We start from the raw sequence: 19,417 nt of genomic DNA, 5'->3' as shown, positions 1-19,417 counted from the left end.
AGAGTAAACATCTGGCTCAGTCCAGCGCTTGCTGCCTGTTGAGAGCCATGACAGATGGAAAGGGAGCGTATGGCTCAAACACTTCCATCTTTGACCGTACCGGCAGTTGTCTTCCCAAAATAGCCTGCACTCCACAGCCTTATATGTGCAGGCCTCCAGCGTGTGCCTGAGAAGGCATCATGTATCTAGGCCACACAATGCAGGCTGTGGGCTCATTGTTGCTGCCTACCAGCAGGCCTATCACCGCCCCAGGGACGAGGCCCCTCTTTCTGTCTTGGGACGGCTCACCATGCACCTCACCCAACTCAACCATGAGTGTCTCCTTCACCTTTTCTCCTTCCTGGACAAGGACAGCCGGAGGAATTTGTCCCTTACCTGTCATCAGCTGCGTGAGGTCTTCCTGGACCCCTGTCTCTGGAATCTACTCCACTTCAGCTCCCCGTGTCAGCTGAGGAGGGACAACTTTGTGCTGGGACCTTCTTTGCGTTACTTGACTATTTGCTGGTATTCCAGCAGGGTCCTGCAAGTGTGCAACATCGAGGACTGGCTGAAGAGCTCGTTTCAGAAGGATATCTGCAGTAAACATGAGAGCCTCGTCAGCACTTTCCTGGCCCATGTCTGCCACATGTGAGTTTTTGTGTGTGGTTCTCCATTGCTTTGTCACCTATTATAAAAGACGACCAGCAATAGTTTTTCGGCCACAAAACACACCAACAGAAGGTGGATATAACAGCACTAGGGACTTTTTGACTTGTGACCCCTTAAACAAAGAGATGCCTGTCTGTGACCTGCCATAATCTGTATCTACAGGCTGTGACTACTTCAACCAAAGAGTGATTTACCTAAAAAATTTGAAGTAAAATTATCCTGTAATCCACTAAAAAATAAGAAAAAATCGAAGCAAAACATGCTTTCCCTGTTTTAAACTCTTATTGTTTCTCTCACGGGCCTTCATATTTATCCTCTGACCTTTTGTCAGGGTCCCGACCCCTAATACTACAAACCACAATCTCAAATGTGACCATAGAGGTGAATTAACACCATTCAAACACATCATCAGTTAAAATTGAAACTGAGTAGCTGCAAATTTTTTGGGTTTCACTATGTTGTAAGGTGTTCCTGTCATTTAGTCAGTCCCTGTAGCAGCTTTTAACAAGATGATGTGAAAATACTTTACTGGAGTCGAGTCTCAGATCTCACTGCTTAGTGTTACACGTGAACATTCATAATTTTGGCTTAAAAAAAAAAATTAAATTTTTGGTCAGATATGTCTCGAACATGATCACACAGTTTCTGGGTTTTTTAGGGTCATTCATACCCACCGCATGGAACTAAATTGTTTTCCTGTAGAGGCACATGGCTTGCTGAGACTGCCAGGTTTAGCTGTTGGCAGCAGGGAACAAAATCATTAGAAACAGATGGTGTATCCGGAGCTGGCCATAGAAACAGAAAAATGACACATCTGTGGGACAGAAGACTGATTCTATTAACTAACATAACTGTGGTCAGATATCAAATTATATTTATTGAATGATGTGACAGTTGTATTTGCTAGGTCACTGAAACGTAGCTTTGTTGGCTTTTGGCCTTGTGTGCATGGCTGGCTGCATGCAGGAATCAGCCTGGAGAGGCATAATGAGGTCTCTGGATAATTTCTTCTAGGTAGCCAGTAATAACCGTTGATGTGAGGGAGCCTGGCCGCCCGCAGCTGGCCGGGACAACAGGAGGGAAGAGGGGCTGGCTCGTGGGCTACGTGTATGACCCTGTGAGGATTTCCTGTATTGTGAAATTTGAGACGCAAAACATGAGAGCTGCGAAGCCAGTCAAAACTAGAACCACCTACTTTGTCTGGATCCTGTATCTCAACGGGCTGAAGGCACACTCACTGCATACTGATAAACCCGCCCAAATAGGGAGAAGAAAGCAAGTGCACGTGACAAAGTGGGAGGGGACACAGAGAAGCTGTGGGGGTGATAAAGAGTGATTTGGCTTCAGACCCTCCCAGTCAGCTGCAGACTGGAGATTTAAGCAGGCAGGTGGAGCCTACAATTGGCTCTTTGTTGCTGTCAGAGGAATGAACATGTGCGTCTGTCTCTGCCTGCCTCTTCCTGGATAAGACTCCACGCAAACTCTGACGCCAGACTCATGTCTGCCTTTTTTTTTTTTATGTTCATGGAAAAAACTATAAAACATAGCATGTCAGTGGGCCTCTTTATAGTGTAGTTTCCAGTGTAATGCTCCTATAAGACCAGATGACGACGGTAAATCATTTATCAAGAACTCACTTATTTGATGTTGTTTATCTTCAGGTCACAGTATTAGAATTATGCAACATGAATTAACATGCTAAGCATGCCGTGTAGTGTGGGTTGCACCGTGGGTGGCACGTGAAGCTTTGGCTTTCATGTTTAAATATTTCTTAGTAGTTTCATTCCAAGATGAGTTATGCACCATTTGAATAAATTGATGCTTTCTCTTACAAAACAAGTACAAGCACGTCTTGAGTGACTATTTAGGTTATAAATAATGACTTCTGCTCACAAAGTACGCACAGTTTCGTCTGACAGCTGCTTTTGAAAATATTCACTACTGAATATAGATAGTAAAAGATTCCCAAAACCCATTTAGCATGTTTGAAAGAAGCCCTTCCACTTAACAGACCCAAAGGAGCGGAATGTTAAATATATGCCTTAGTTCCTTTCAGAGTTCACTGGATAATTTGACCAGACAGAATAACCGTCAGGAAACCAAAGAGGTCATTAGAGAGATGATTACAGGTTAGCGGTGTGGTGTTCTGCTTGTGCTCAGCTCAGACCAGACTGTCCTCCCTGTTGTGTGTTTTAATGTGAACTACATCATGTCTCAGACTTTAATGGAACCAAGGAAATACTGCAGACATGTTTGTGGCATACAATATAGATAGATAGATTGGTAAGGCTAGATTAAGACAAGGTGGCATGAAGATGATTATGTGCTTTTGTGGAAAAAAAAAACAACAGCAACACACAACAACAATCTGCACAAAGTGAGGGGAGGTGCCATGAGAGGGAGGATTATGTAACAAAGGTTGATGAAGTTTTTATACCTATCATGTTTGCCTCCATTCTGAACCTTCCCTGTTGAGGCACACTAGCTGTAGTTATTAGAGAGCAACTGAAACAACTGAATCTCTAAATGTCACCAGTGCAACCAGCTTTGAAGTCTTGTCATTCCACTGCTCTGCTTCCTCCTTTTTTTCTCCTTTTTTTTTTTTTTTTTTTTGTTTGTGGTTAATGTCAATAATGTGCAGTCACATCCGCTGATAAAATCCCCACATTGGCCCCATGCAATAATGCAACCAGGCACGTGGATAGACTATGCTATCCCATGTTCAGAGGTTACTGGGACAGCACCCTCAACACTTGCAGGCAACTGGAATATATTTGGCTCACATGTGGTAAAGTGGTAAGATTATGTAAGTCTTTATGTAATCTGCATCAGTGAACGTGAATGACATCCCCGATCCTTTGCCATCAGAGTGTCTGTCTGCCAGCTCTGTGCTGCCAGCCTGCCAGTAGGTTGCAGTGCACTCCTGATACTGGGTGGAAACATGCAGTAAACACACGCATTTTCACGGCAACAATTCGCATGCATTTTTTGATGTAATTCCCTCAGAATTAAGCATGAGAAAATGTATTTTCTCTTTGCTGTAATTCATCAGACATCCTGTCATTGTTCTGTGCGATAGCAACATACTCCATTTACTCGCAAAAGCTTGTTAAAGGACGGAAACATTTAAGCCCAGTGGGACCCAGTGTAAAGAAAAGATAGCTTGGTCTAGGTATTAAACTGCTCTATCGTTAAACAGATCATGTTGCTGCCTCTCAGTGGTGCTGTTTATGTCTCATTCACATATGGCTCAGATCAGGTCCCCTGATCTCTGTTCCTCTCCATTATCTCATTCTATTCAAGAAACCTGAAGAGTATTCATCTGAAAACAAGCACACGCCAAACAGCTTTGCTTACTTAAGACTAGTCCTTCTCCAAACAAACTAATCCTGCCCTTTATTATATGGCCTAAGGCACGATGAGTAAAGGTGACACACATCAGGTGTTGTACTGGTTGTACTAGATCACTTATGTGGAAACCAGTCATTGGTTAATGATGTTACTGCACCTGTCTGTGCCACAGGTGTCCCAACCTGCTGGAGCTAAGCCTGTCTGGCTGTGGACACATCACTGACCAAGATGTGATCTCCGTGCTGCAGAGCTGCAGGAAGCTTCGCTGCCTCCACCTGGAGAACTGCGTCCGCATCACCAACTGCAGCCTGGAGGGTGTGGTGGCTCATGGAGACAGTCTGGAGGAGGTGAAGGTGGACTTTTGCAGGAACATCACTCAAGAGGGGTTGCAGGCTGTCAGGGAAAAGAGGCCAGGCATCCAGCTGAGTGCAGAGAGGAGCGCTGATATGATCCCTGACAGCAAGCCTGAGGAGAGGGTGCCACTCAGGAGGACGTTGCAGAAAGTCCTGCAGTTCTCCTGAGGGAGGGGCTTCACATGCTTTCACATGGACCACAGGGAAAAGCATTTCTGTGACATTTGGATTATTTAAGGACATGTCTGTGTTACACTGCTGTTCTGATTTGTTTTTGTATTTAATAGAAGTATTTTACACCCTTTTGATATCTTTTTATACACTGTATGTTGAACATGAATCTTCTTTACTAAGACATGCTTTTTAAGCCGTCTCTATTCCATTTTTTTCTAACCAGAGAGAATTCCACACACACTCACAATGAAGTCTTATACACACAGGTGGCCTTAACAGTAACTGTTAATCAATAAATGAAGAATTTTATATTTTATAATACACATTTTCTGTGTTTTTCTATGTTACTGTAAGAAATATGCTAGTTCACTTTCTCATCAGGAGTTAGATGAAAAGATTGATACCATTCTCATGTCTGTGCAGTAAATATGAAGCTATAGTCAACAGCCACTTTGCGTAAGCAAACATCTTACCTGGCTATACCCAAAAGTAAATAAATCACCAAGCAGCAAACTCTAATTCAGTCACTAATTAACACGCTGAATCTTGTTTCAGTACAACCAGAGTAAGGAAATGTCATTTTGCTGTGTTATGTAGGGGGTTATGTTTAAGAAACCGCCCCCGGTGATCATCTTTTTTCCACATACTGTTTTGTACATATGAAAACACACAAAATGTGACTTGTTAATTAGTGATCTTTAGATGATCAGAGCCAGGATAGGATTCCCTCGGCTTTTTCAGTCTTTATGCTAAGCTATGCTAACTAGCTGCTTGCCAAGGCCAAATATTGACCATAGAGATGTGAGGGTGTTATCAATCATCTCAAATAACTCTCAGCAAGAAAGTGAATAAACACATTTTCCAACGATGAACTGAAAATGATGAACTATTCCTTTAATAGCATATGATAGTTTAATTAAAATATCACCTCCCCCAAGGGAGTGATGCACACCTACACAGTAAAAAAGAACAGAAGTTGTGTGGGTGCACTGTGCTCTGTCTGTGTCGTGGTAAGACATGTCAGTGCAGGAACTCTACCCATCCCGTCCTGTGACTGCATCTCTAAAAAATGACAGGTCAACTTAATGAAGAACAAGCTTTTGATGTTCAAAAAAAAAGGTCACTATACTGTGTGTTTTTTTTACTTCATGTTTTTGTTTGGGTTTTTTTCTACTTATTTATTAGCTTCAAACTAAAATTTCCCCCATTTTGTGATGTACAATAAAAAGTTTTTTGTGAATGTGAATCAGAATCTGCCTAATGATGAACTCACACAAATTAGACCTGTTACAGTTTTCAGATTTATAATATTTGTTCAACCTACTCGCATTCTATAATGGTGTTAAATAGCTTAAAAATAATTATTAAAAATGTTTATCTGGTGCTGTCATTTAAAAAGGAACATGTATATAAATGATAATGGCTCCATGTAATATCACCACTGAGGCAAAATGAGCTATAAACAGAACTGTATTGCTGTATTCAAAAATCATGGCACTGATGATTGTAAATTGTGTCTAGACACTTTCTCTCAGCTTCATTATACAAAATGTTTTAGGATCAATTAACACAAAAAGAATCAACACAGCTTTTAAGTCATCAGATAAGCATTAAGAGTACATTGAAGAGTAATTTTATCTTCCAGTAAAACAAAAAAAAAACTTTGCATATTGAGTTGATAAGAGTCAGAGCACATTCAAATTAGATAGAATCACAATATTTTCAACATTTCCTCCACACGATAGCTCTGAAGACACATGGGATGCCTGTAATACTACATAGACTAAACTGAAAATAAAAAGACAGCCCCCAAGGGTGGGTGAGGACAGTAGAGCATGTGCTGTTTGACTATACAATAATGTGTGACAAAGAAAGCCCCAAACCAACTTGATAAATATAACTCTGCTGTTGTACTGAGACAGAGGCTCGCTGTTTAGCGGCCAGACAACAAACGCCATATTATTTACTATCAAGAAAAGGTTCTTGCCTAGACCATTAAGAGTTATGAGTCCCAGGTGGGGATACTCCGGAGGCACATCCGGCTGCCTGTAGCACTCCAACACAATAACAGGACTGAGGCATGTAACAACACAATGTTGTCAAAGTGACACTGCTCTGCTTGTTTCTGTATAGGGGCAGGTTTTTCATGGTCCTATAGTTTCAGAAGAAGACAATCTTGAACGACGAGTCCTTCCATGCTAGCTCACCCAGAATTCTGAATTTTTCCAGTTCATGTCACGGCTTTTCGAACTTTGGCCATCAGAGCTCAATTTAATAATTTCTGTGATTCTTTGTATGTGTATTCTAAACCTCACCAATCACTTATATTTCATATTTTTATTTTTTTCTGGATTGGGCTGACAGTACTGAACTGAAGATTCAAGAAAAAGGATCATTTACAACATGTATTCGTGTGAATAGTTGTTGCTGAATCTCATACAGTAATCAAGTTAATAACAATAAACAAATTTTAAATGAGTTAAGAATCTTTAATTTTAAAAAATTGATATCTGCCAAATTTGATTCTGTGTAGTATTAACACTGTTCTATCACATCTGGAGGTTTTTTTGTCTTTCCTAAATATACAGTGGGTACGGAAAGTATTCATACCCCCTTAAATTTTTTACTCTTTGTTATATTGCAGCCATTTGTTAAAATCTTTTAAGTTCATTTTTTCCTCTCATCAATGTACACACAGCACCCCATATTGACAGAGAAACACGAAATTGTTGAAATGTTTGCAGTTTTATTAAAAAAAAGAAAAACTGAAATATCACATGGCCATAAGTATTCAGACCCTTTACTGTGACCCTCATATATTTAACTCAGGTGCTGTCCATTTCTTCTGATCATCCTTGAGATGGTTCTACACCTTCATTGAAGTCCAGCTGTGTTTGATTATACTGATTGGACTTGATTAGGAAGGCCACACACCTGTCTATATAAGACCTTACAGCCCACAGTGCATGTCAGAGCAAATGAGAATCATGAGGTCAAAGGAACTGCCCAAAGAGCTCAGAGATAGAATTGTGGCAAGGCACAGATCTGCGTGATACTTATGGAGCCTGATTTTTATTGGGTTCAGGAAATTTGCAAGTTACAGCCTGTAATGGTTTGGTTCTATCTGTTCCATCCATGTCTTGACAAAATATTAGTCTTACTTCCTCAGCTCAATACATATCTTTATTTCAGACTTATCTGAACTAATTTCTGACATTATCAACTAGTGGCATAAAAAATGAAAAAAGAAAAAGTCTGGGCAAATCCCTCAGGTTTGTGTGGATTCTTGCAAAACAGATCGCAACAGAGCCAGAAGTGTATAAAAGAGTGCAGTCATTGCTATTTAAATCATTAAGCAGTTTGGTGTGATAGTAAGATCATGGATCCCTGCTCTGCTGGAAAAAGCCTAGAAGAAGAAACCAACTGTCACAAGAAAACAAAGCCGTTACAAGCTTTAACTTGAAAATTTCCTGAACCCAATGAAAAACAGGCTCAAGGGGTGAGTTAGTATGGAATGACCCACATGTGTGTCCTTGAAAGCACTGCATGTTGCTGTGCAAGCTATTCAACGTGAGGCAGCTGCAGCCTTTTTGTTACCAGACTATTACTGATGTGTGCAACACTGTCCGACTCCTCATTTATACAGCTCCCTCATTACATCTGAAATGTGAATAAAGTATCCAAGCACAGCCTTCACTTTCAAGGAATCCAGGGAAAAGTAATGATTTGTACCAAAGAACAAAAGGCCAGCTTGTGTTTGAAAATAGTGGCTTCTGTGTTGAAAATTATTTCTTAAACTGTGAGAGAAAGTTAGTCTGGGCTGAACAAGCATTTTCTGTATGAGTGATTTGATATTTCAGTTATTCTGCAAGCTCGTAAATACATATTATGGAAATTCACCGTATCTGTCATTCAGATCTCAAACGTTTCATGTAATGCAAATGTACTTTTATTGGATCTCTACTAGTACATTCAGTGGAATCGTGTTCTTGTGTAGGCCTTATTTTGTAGTACAAAGCATTGGTCATATGAGAGTGGTCGCAATAAAAATCCTCCAAGATCAAATGTGGACCCCCACATACATCTGTCTCCACTGTGGAGTGTTAAGGGCCTAAAACTTGTTTAAGCAACCCTGGCTGAGGTGGAGCAGTCTGGGTTTGGGGGTTGGGGCAGACCATGTCTTCAAACAGCCCACACTTTGCAATTATAACCCTCCTTTATGAGAACAGTCTGTTAGAGGGTTCACGTCCAAAAGTGCTTAAGTCGAATACTGTGCCAACAGTCCTGTGGCTGAAGCATCAATCAAGATGAAACGCTTTATCTTTACAACACTGCTACAGAAGATATGGTAAAAAGAAGAGAGCAGATTTGTTTGAATGGCCCAAGGGATTATTCAGCTGAAACACTGGAGGACGTCTCATCGCCTGTATTTGTCTTTTCATTCTCTATTATGTAACCACACCACTGATGACACAGAATTGTTTAGATGTTTAGCATCTGCTTGTTTGCTGTTGTTTTGCTTTCTATAAAACTTCAACCAAATCATCCACCCAAGACTGGAAGAGGTGCATCATCAGTGGTGGAGGAAATATTTAAACCACATGTAAACCACATGTAAAATTATTCCATTAACAGTACAAGTCGTGCACTCACAATGTTACACAAATAAAAAGTATTAATAGCAAAATGTACTTTAAGTAAGAAAAGTAAAATCACTCATTATGCATCAAAATGACTCTGGCCACTTATATATTATTAGGTACTGAATTATTATGTTATCGGATTCATATTACTGATGACTGAATAAGCATCATTTTGATGTTGCAGCTGATTGAGGCAGAGAAAATTTTAACTGTTTAGTTTACGCCTTGGAGTATAATATGTCATATTAAATGAGCTTTTGTTTGTAAAATCTTAATTTACAAAGTTACTGTAGCTGTCAATTTTTTTTTTGAAAAAAATGGTAATGTAAAAGATGCAAGTAGAATAAAATGAAATCACTCTTGTCAAGTACAAGTACAAGTAGAGTGCAGTAGTGTGAATAAATTTACTTAGCAATCTGACACCGAAAAATATAGAGAAGGAACACTGCAGACACTGCTAAAGTTGTAACTAAATGAACAGCAAAATTTCAATTCTGCGGTCCTAACACGAAATCATATAAAAGGCTAATTCTAAGGGATTGATTAAATTTGTTACTCTCACTCCATTAGAATAACAAATTTCATTAAAAATTTTCAGCCGAGGGAAACAGCTAACTCTCTAATCATTTTAATTAGCTGCTCAGCTTTCAACAAGCGGCATCACATGGAGTGATGAGAGACTGGGATGTGAATGATGTAGCATTTTTTTGCATGTAGTTAGGAAGATATGTGCTTATTACATTTTAATGTGAATCACAAAAGACAGAAGTCTATATTTTAATCATTTATTTGTTAGTATAATGTGTATTTTAATATGTATTATGCTAAACCAGGATCCTGGCAGGTGGCAGGAGCATACTAGAAGCAACAGTGAGAAATAATCACAATTCCAGAGAGGTTACAGGTTTTTGTACTTGTATGAGGCCATTTGGAAAGTGTGCTCTCTTACTCTTAACTCCCTTGCCACCCAGTGGTAATGTTTGTTTTAGTTCCTAAGCTTACAGCAAATTACTTTTGAAATCCATTGCTGTGACTAAAAAGGAAAGTTGAACTAGTGGAAATAATCCTGTGCAGTTACTGTGGTTTTCAACAGCTTCACAGCAACTGTGTCTCACTGTTTTTTCAACCTAGACCTTACAAGAGTACTTCACCGATTTAGCATTGCTCTGCTATAAAACAATTAGACTCACTAAGGATCAAAAGCAGCGCAGCAGAATCACCATTTTATTTTCATGTACTTTCTTCCTTGTCAAAATCTGGCACCTACTTTACCTACAATGCAACACAAGTGCCAGTAGTTTGGTGGGAAATGTGGGTGTTGTGCTAGTAGCAGCTAATGTAGCTTTGAGCTGCTAGCTCAGAGTGGGCTGCAGAGGTCTGCTAAGCTCACTCCTTTTTAATTCCACTCCCTCTGAGTTTTTCATGTTCAAACCTGTATTCTTCAGACAGAACCAACCCTGGCCTCACTTGAAGCAATTCATCAAATTTTGTGCAGCTCCCTTTGGAGCCACAAAAGGCTTTCTACAACTTTTTTCTCCATATGCAGTAGTGCTCCTCATGACCTGTAAACAGACTTTGATGTGTAAAACCAGTTCCCCTTTTTTAAAAGGTAGTTTAATTTATAATCATGCACTGGACCACTTTGAGAAATATTCTGTTGCAGCCTCTCAGTGGGTTTAAACACTGTCCAGTGAGCCATTTGTTACAAGCTTCAGGAAATTTTGCATGTAAAAAATATACACAAACCATGCTGTCAGTCTGGTTTCATTCAGTGTATTTGAAAACTTTTCCTGCTGCTGGGTTGGATATAGTCAAAAGAAACAAAGCGATAGAACCTGATAGAAAGTGGACTCACAAAGCACATTTATCCTGGTGATTGAAAATAGACTAAACTATTGTCCAGAAGCCTGTTTCTGAACTCACTGAGAAACCTCACCCGAGTGGGTAATGTCTGTGAGGTTTTACTGCAGATATCAAGTTGCATAGCACAACTTCAAGTCATGGTAAACAGCATTTTAATGAGCTGGACTAAAAACATGTGAATGTGTTCTCTAATAAAAACAGAGAGCAATTGTTACTGTCTGGTCTGAAATGATAAATATATACATGTTATACACACAGTGCCAAACATTTTGGGGGGGGGGGTAAATAACATATAGTCTGCACCCTGCTATTAGCAGAGCATATTCCCAATATCATACATAGATGCTCTCAGGGTGGCAGCAAGCAAAGGTCCAGCGTGTTATCTTGAGGATTCATGCTGTGAGAAGGCCTTTGTGGAGCTAACAGAGCAGGCCTTTCCCCTGTGTGAAATATGAGCTGATAGAGACAGGATGCTGGCGGTAATAGCGGGCGGGGGGACTGAAGCAATGGAGGTAAAAGGCAAGGGGTAGCCATCTGAGCCCTGAAACTCGAAATCAGCAGTTTCCTGACAGCCTTATAAGGTCAGCCATGGGAGGTATTTCCAGTATCCATCCACTGATTACTCATCTATGGACGGGAGGAGGGGGTGTAGAGGCTTCAGCAGAGCAAAGGGAGGAAAAGGAAAAGAGGGAGGGTTTGTGTTTTTTTTTTTTTTTGTTTGAGTGTGTGTTTTTGAGTCCGTGACTGAGTGCTCGTCCAGAGCCAGTCTGAGGGAGGGGCTCTGTCTGAGAGAGGGGCTCTGTTGATCTCATTCACTACTGAGGATATCAGAGCCTGGGTGTGATATCAGATGCAGGGTCACTGATTAGTAAATGCAACATTTTACGACCTCAATCTTTCTGTCGCAAGAGTTTAGCTGTAACCTAAAACTCTACAATGGCGATGAGCAATGCAGTCTAGACAGTGGAAGCGTGTGTTATCTTCTCCTGAATGAGACAGGGCATAAATAGGTTGTAAATTCTTGAGTTCCTGCCTCTGTTATCACATGTGAATATTAGTGGTGTAAGAAACAAGCACATTTACACTTGGCCACTTCATGTGTCCTAAGCTGATCAGATACCTCTTGCCATGTATCTGTCAACAGCAAATGCAAATAAGACAAGCTGAGAGGACATTCAAATTTAATTTTGAAAAACCACTCATTTAACTAAATAACTTCTTTTGAAAGTATTAACTTTTACTTTTCAGATTTCTGAATTTACTTTTACTTGTAGTAGAGTGTGTTTAAATTGTGGTGTTGCTACTTTTACTCAGGGAAAACTTCTAAATACTTATTCCACTACTCCTGTTTCTCCAACCGGCAACACTTGCAGTGGGATTTCTGAAATTGATCTGGGAAAGGGAGATGTTTGGATGTGCCCACATGAACATGGAATGTAGATAAATCTTATCTAGGTTGCAGACGCATTAAGGGACGAATGTAAACATCTCTGAATCTGAGAGGTCTGCTCAAAACTCCCTGTTAGAGTTTGATTAGAGATACTTCCCCGTAAGGCATGTTTCCGTTTGGATGCTTGTTGCATCTGTGAACTTCAGTGCTTTCGTGTGCTATCTTACACCTGCTTGAGTAGGTGTGAGTCTGTCCTCAGGGTCCGGTCTGCAGATGGAGAGATCATTTTAATAATGTAGCAGTGCTTTGCCTCTCTTGTCCCAGGCACTTTATTCTTCATGTTTCCTGTGGGAGTATCTCAAAGGCTCATTGAGGTCTCAGTCCTTAGATGGCTCTCAGGAGTCTGCCTTGTGGCTAAGGCCACAGTTGTGAATTATTTAGAGAGCAGTAGCCTTTTGTTGCCATGCTCACACATATATAATCCTAGAATTGTATGATGATTCACATCTAGGCTACACACAGGGTATTTATCTAAAAACTGAGAGTGAGAAAAGATAAAATCACTTCATTTTTTTTTAAGCAGCAATGCACATTCAAGTACTTATACAACATTCAAGGACTGTTACTTAGACCTGAGAGTTATGATTTGTCTTCCTCTCTGCACACCCATACTGATATTGTGCAAAGTGCTGAAATGAGATGGGTCACGCAGCAGAGAGGGAGATAAAGACGGAAGAGAGATGATGCAGAGCAGGGGAATGGAAGGCCAGCTCAAGAACACATGGAGTCCAGGAAAGAGACAATATTTGTGTCTGTCACAACATGACAGCCAAAAAGCCAACAAAAAAAGAAAAAAGAAAAAGAAATGGCTTAGGAACTGCCACACAGACGGAGGTTTGACTCAGTCGTTGGCAGTCTCTCACCTCCCACTTTCACACGCGGTGAAACCGCATCAAGATTTTATCCCAGTTTTATATGCAGACCTTGCTGAGAGAACTCAGTATTAAACCTCTCTCAGTGTGAGTTTTACTGAATGTACACTCTGTCCTAACAGTTAAATTTGACACATATCCCAGTAAAATGAAGATACTATATTTAAAGTCAATGCTGATTTTTTTCCTCCACATTATGCTAGTGTAGTGCAGGCTCAGTTTCCACATATTCTCTCAGTGCGAGTGCTGCTTCCTTCCTTTCATCCACAAAGCATCATGTAACATGAGAAATCCAATCATCACACTAATGGCATCCAGGAGATAAATGGCTACTTTCATTTTCTTATTGACTATGTTCAAAGGTAGTGTGTCTCTCGATTTATTACGCCGTAGATTAAAAGAGAACTACAAGTTATGGCAAATCTGTTACACAAGGTGATGTGAGGTAAATACAACCACCTACTTTTGCTATCATTTCAAATTAAGATGCTCCAGATTGTGTTATTGACAGACAGCAGAAAGCTCCAGAAATCAACCTATTTTCATAACAATATGTATTTATGCACACACTTCTCTTTCTCCCTCGATACTTTCTGTACGATCTAATAATTCCAAATTTGATTTCCCTGTGGTTCTTAGCTAACTTGTTTTGGCCCGAGGCACACACGAAATAGGAGGCAAGAGCGCACAGAAGTGGGGCTACTGCTCCCCTGTGAGCCAGAGGATGGGTCTATTTGTGGAGCTATTTCTGTTTCTGTCTGTCAGAGCATCCACAAAGGCTGCCGAGCTCCGGCCAGAGTGCATGTGAGGGAGGAACTGGAACACTAAAGGGGAAGACAGCGAAGACACCAATGATGCTCCCTGGCTGGGCTTCAGGCAAGGACAGAGTCAAATGCAGTGCAGGATGTGAAGGAGCTCAGTGAGCTGATATCTTACACCGTGTGCTGTTTGCTTCTTCCCCATGTGGCCTGGTAATTAGACAGGCAGTATGAGGGCCCTCTGTGTCTGTCGATCACAGCCTCTACAGAGAGGTTGCTTTCTTGGACCGGGCTGCCTGCCCAACTGGTCACACTCTGCAGGCGATGTAGGAGGACAGCCAGCCTCCTCTGACGTTAGCATGGATAGAGGACAGAGCAGCAGATGACATGTGCAAATAGGAGTGGGAGGCTGAATGAAGCATGCTCATGAGTCACAGCATGGGCACATGAGTGCGCTACTTATAATGACAGGCTTTCAACTTGAGTTCGTAATGCGTTCAGTCTTTTGTTGTCAGCACTCAAATTGCAGGGGGAGCATGGATGGAAAGGATCAGAAACATAAAGAGCATTAATGGGTTTCTAACCTTGGTGAACAAAAGCAAAGCAGTAGCAGGCTGATCTGCCACTTACCAACACTATCTTTTATATGTTCTCTTATATGTGTGATCATTATTTAGGTCAGTTATGTCAGTTACCTTCTTGCTTTAAAACAAGATATACTGGATAAACAATAATCCAAAGGCATACACATACTTTGACTCTATTGGTGCCTTTTTAAAAAAAAAAAAAATAGAAGAAGAAAATAGAATAGAAAGTCCTACATCCAAATTCTTGTCCTTAAATAAAAGTATTATCAGCAGAATGTTGTATGGCCCCTTTCATGGCTTTACGGTTATTATCACTGATATATGATCTCAGAAAGCCATTTCTGTCTGTCATAAAACCTTACTTTAAGGAGCAGTAAGAATACTTTAAACTGTTAAAAATTCTAATCTAAATCAACTTAAAAAAGTTCTAGAAAAAGTGTCGTGCATCTTGATTCTCGATGATTAATTCGTTACCTTTCATGAGTGGCTGTCGTCACTGTACAACACAGCAACCTATCTCACAGTGAACCCTCGGACCTCTGACCTCGTTCACATGACTTCCTGGATGATATATGGCTCAGGCGTGACATTTTAGCTGGCTCTCTGCGAATGTTTTAGAAAATGAATTCACTGACAGGTCAAACTAGACCTCACATTTCACACTGTGTCTTGTTACATTCTAACTTAATAGGCAATGCCAGAGGTCAGGTCAGGCACAGTAAGAATAGCCAGGAGGTCTTTTTTGTCAAAACCTTTCTGCAGAAACTCAATGGGCTGAATAGGGACTCACTTTTGCCCCAAATTCTGCAGCACACTATTGTATTTCAATAATTGTTCACCAGCAAAAAGATGGAAAAAAAAAAGTCCCATGCTCAAAAACTGGCAAAACTGAAGGCACAAGAAAACTTTCCTTGTGGGTTGACTGAAATTCTGCAGACATTTGTGTCAACATTCAAGAGTTTTGTTTTTTTTTTTTTCCAGCATACTATTTCCCACTGAGTGGACCTAAGGCGTTAAATTCAACAAACAGATGTCTAGTCGTGCTGACAGGTGTTTATAAGTTGAAGCCACAAGTTGAATGACGTGCCACTGTCTATCAGATGGATAAATACGTAAGTGCCAGCTAAAAAACTGTTTGTCGATAAAAGCATGCTCACCCAAGCGGATGCTTGAAAAAATCTTGATAGAATACTTTTGGGAAATACATGGATTTTATATTATTTGAAGCATAAAAATAGCAATTCATCATTTGACAGAAGGTTATGTGCTGGACAGTTACTTGGCTGGGAGCACTAACTCCCTTGAGTTGTCGCTGGTTGCCTGGCAACTGCTGCACGCCAAGAAAAAAGTCTGACACATAACTTGAAGGCAGATTTTGTAACCTTCGCACTGAGTCAGGGTAGCTGTTTCCACCTGTGCCCAGGTTTTATACTACGTTTACACTGCGGGTGGTAGCTTTATATATTTACAATGCAAATGAGTGAGTGGTATCAATCTTCTCATCTAGCACATGTCCCAAAATGTCAGACTCTAAATACAGTACATACCTGGAAACTGTTTGCCAGCAGAAGTGAACAGGGTGATTCTAGCAGATGCTTCATGAGATCTTCATTTATCTCCTAATTTCAGGTGACAAGAGACAAACCCTTACCCTCTTTCTGCGTTCACTTCAAATTGTTTAAACAGTAATTGCAAACAACTGAGTATTAAAAAAAAAAACAGTCATGGCAGCCTCTGACTCACAAATCTGAGATTCTCAGAGATATTATCTGACACCAGTGATATTTGCCACTTGGTGAAAAGAACTGCAGAGATGTCAACAAGCTGCTCTAGCGTGACTGCCATGTTAGCATTAGGGTTAACCATCTTTGAATAATGCTTGTGCACTGTTCTTACCATTCTGATGACGTTGTGTGAATGCAGTATAACACTGCAGCGAATCAGAGACTGAGTTTGAGATTTAAAAAATGACCTGAACCTTTACAGGCGGTATATGAAGTGACAGTTAAGTCACAGCAGAAGCAGGAAATACAAGTTGTTCCATGGGCAGCTCGCAACAGAGCTCATGTTTTCACAAAAGAGGAACAGAAAAGTTGCACTGAGGCCAAGGACAATGAGAGGTCAGTGTGTGTTAAGTGCCAGCAAGTGCACAGTCGCTTTACTTCTCAAGTGTTTCCTTATCAGGTGCAAGAGAGAAGCTGTTAAGATACACAGCGCCATTTGCCATTTTGGGTACAGCTGGTGATTTCTGGCTGTGCTTCTTGCATTCGTCTTTGAGCTGTTGAACCTCATTACTCTTAAATCAGTTACTGCAAACCTCCACTATGACATAAATCTGTAAATGAGAGGCCTTTAAAATGAGCTTACGTCATTTCTGGTTCAGTAATTAGTCTTTGTAAAGTGGAAACAGAAGGCTTTGAATCCAAATTTCCATTCAGAAATAAAGACTAATTGGTTACTCTATAAAAAACAAAAAACAAGAAAAAAAAATTGGGACACTAATACAAACACACTAATGCACGTGGCTTTGCACATACATTTACAAGCACGTACACACACAAATGTACACAAACCCATTGACCTGCTGAAAGCCCATTCCCCTGCTCTCTGTTTCTCTTTGCTAAGAAATACCAGCTCCTCAGCTCCTGGGCTCAACCATCTGTGACACTCTGAACCTCCTGACCTTGTGGAAAAGCAGACCCGTAAATTAGCCTAAAACATTTGGCTGAAACCTGTCCTCCAGAGGATCAGTTGTCAGACTCAATGTGCTTAGCTTCGTTTTCAAGCTATTTCCCCTCCGTTCACACTTCTTTACCGCCACACACATCTGTCTGAGAAGTTAGAAACCAAAATATATATGTTAGTTTCCATTACATCATGCATCCTACTTACATAATTATGCAACTTCCTGTGCCTGCTCCTGTGCATTTTTTAAATATGCAACATACAACGCTGCCCAGGTAAAATTACTCTTAAATGTCAGATTGTTTTTCTGTACTGTATTAAAATGTGTTTTGCTGTTTCATGGCCTTGTTATTTACAAAGGGGAAATACAATCACGATTGCAGACATAGATATTTATCACAGAGGAAGCTGAGAAGCTGTATCTGGAAAAATAACCCACAGTCTCACTACATGGTCACGTTTTATTGACTAAATGAAAATACCACAGAGAGGATGGGCTTAACTCAGGCATACTCCAGCCAACACAGTATGAAATCATAAGCAGAAGCAGATTCACATGCACAAAAAACATATATGGAAAATTTAGTGCTGTATGGGAACAGAAAACATATCATTCAGAAGTCTTGGCGCTTGCAGCAAAGGAAGATTTAGTGCAGGATAAATGGCTGTAATGTTCAGTGTCCTTGACTGGCTTAGTTTGTGGCTATACATAATTAGCTGTGTGACCATTAAACTGTTTAACCAGGATCCTGCTGAGCTGAGCTCCATCTGATGCTGCATGAATTCAGACCTCCTTGGAAAGTTAATGGGCCATGGGGGAGGCTTGTGCTAAAATTAGGTAACAGCGTTTCATCCTGACTATGAGATTTGTGCCCAAAGTCCAGCCACCTCCACCAAAACCCCCACCATCCCGTCACCTCTGCTCTTTAGGCTGTTGGCAGATTCATTTGCGCTTGACCTAGTTAATGTCTCTGGAGAGATGGAGGAGTAAACACACGTTACTGCTCCTCTCCAGAAAACCTGGAATTTTCCACACTTCACACACCCAGTTCACAGGCCAGGCCAGCGTCCACAAAAAGGAGAATGAAGGGAACATTTTTGGCATGTAAGCTACTACAGGGGAAAATCCCCAAACTTTACAGTTTGATAACATGTTGACATTAAACCAGACCTGGTCACAGTGACATGCATGCCCAGCTTTAAAATATTCTGTTAGGGTGAGATTTCAATTCTCACAGGTGTGTCCCTAGTGGTCTCATGTTTAGGGCCTCCATATTCTGAATGTACTATTTAGTGAAATTAAGTTTTCAGATTACTCTTCAGAGATTACAAGTAAGCATGTCTCTCCTTTTGGTCCTGCCTCTAATGCACCTGGAAATGTTTACTATAAATAGACAGTACACGAAAGCCCTGGTATGGGTGTGATGAAAACAATTATCCCTTGAAGTAAGCATTAACACCCTCTTAATTTCCTTTAGTCTCAAATGTCCTTAAGTTCACACCTTTTTTTAAATGTCCACCTTCATCTTCTTTATAAGTGCCCAGTATGCCTGTTCCTGGTGAAGGCTGTGTAGTATGACTATAACATCTAACATCTGTTCAAATATTTGCATTACAATTAAAGCCATCAGGATAGGAACAGGTTGTGGAGTAGTTGTTCCATCAACCCAACCATTCCTCATGGCCTCAGTCATGGCTGAGTGATACAGTATATTGGCATGATCATTTTTGTGCAGTCAGTTTGGATGTCCATCCATGGTATTGAAAACAGCATAAAAGAGAGCCTCAAATGAAAATACAATAGAAGGCCTTCCATAGCAGAATCATTGGCATCATCATCAACATTAATAAAGACTGGACTCTATAGGTCTTTTTCACCACAGACATTTTGGCTTGTCGTAGGAAAAGTATTGCTGTTACTATAACATCAATAATGGCCCAGCCTGCTCTACTGGGTATAATAGTTCTGCCTACCCCAAATCTGGTGACAGTATGTAGTGCAGTGTAACCTTGGACGCCAGACACGCTCAGAA

At 40.6% G+C, this 19,417-nt stretch overlaps 1 protein-coding gene across 1 annotated transcript; it reads left to right on the top strand.

Annotated features, from left to right (window-relative positions):
- Nucleotides 1-66: 66 nt before the first annotated feature.
- fbxl22 (F-box and leucine-rich repeat protein 22) lies at nt 67-7,122 on the top strand. Its single transcript, XM_041037397.1, has 2 exons — nt 67-627; nt 4,172-7,122. The coding sequence occupies exons 1-2, from the start codon at nt 290-292 to the stop codon at nt 4,518-4,520; spliced, it is 687 nt and encodes a 228-aa protein (XP_040893331.1). The 5' UTR covers nt 67-289; the 3' UTR covers nt 4,521-7,122.
- Nucleotides 7,123-19,417: the final 12,295 nt, after the last annotated feature.

The sequence above is a fragment of the Toxotes jaculatrix genome, chromosome 5, assembly GCF_017976425.1.
Source record: "Toxotes jaculatrix isolate fToxJac2 chromosome 5, fToxJac2.pri, whole genome shotgun sequence".
NCBI classification, from domain to species: Eukaryota; Metazoa; Chordata; class Actinopteri; family Toxotidae; genus Toxotes; species Toxotes jaculatrix.
Note: the sequence above shows the minus strand (reverse complement) of the source record. Positions and strands in the feature narration are given on the sequence as shown.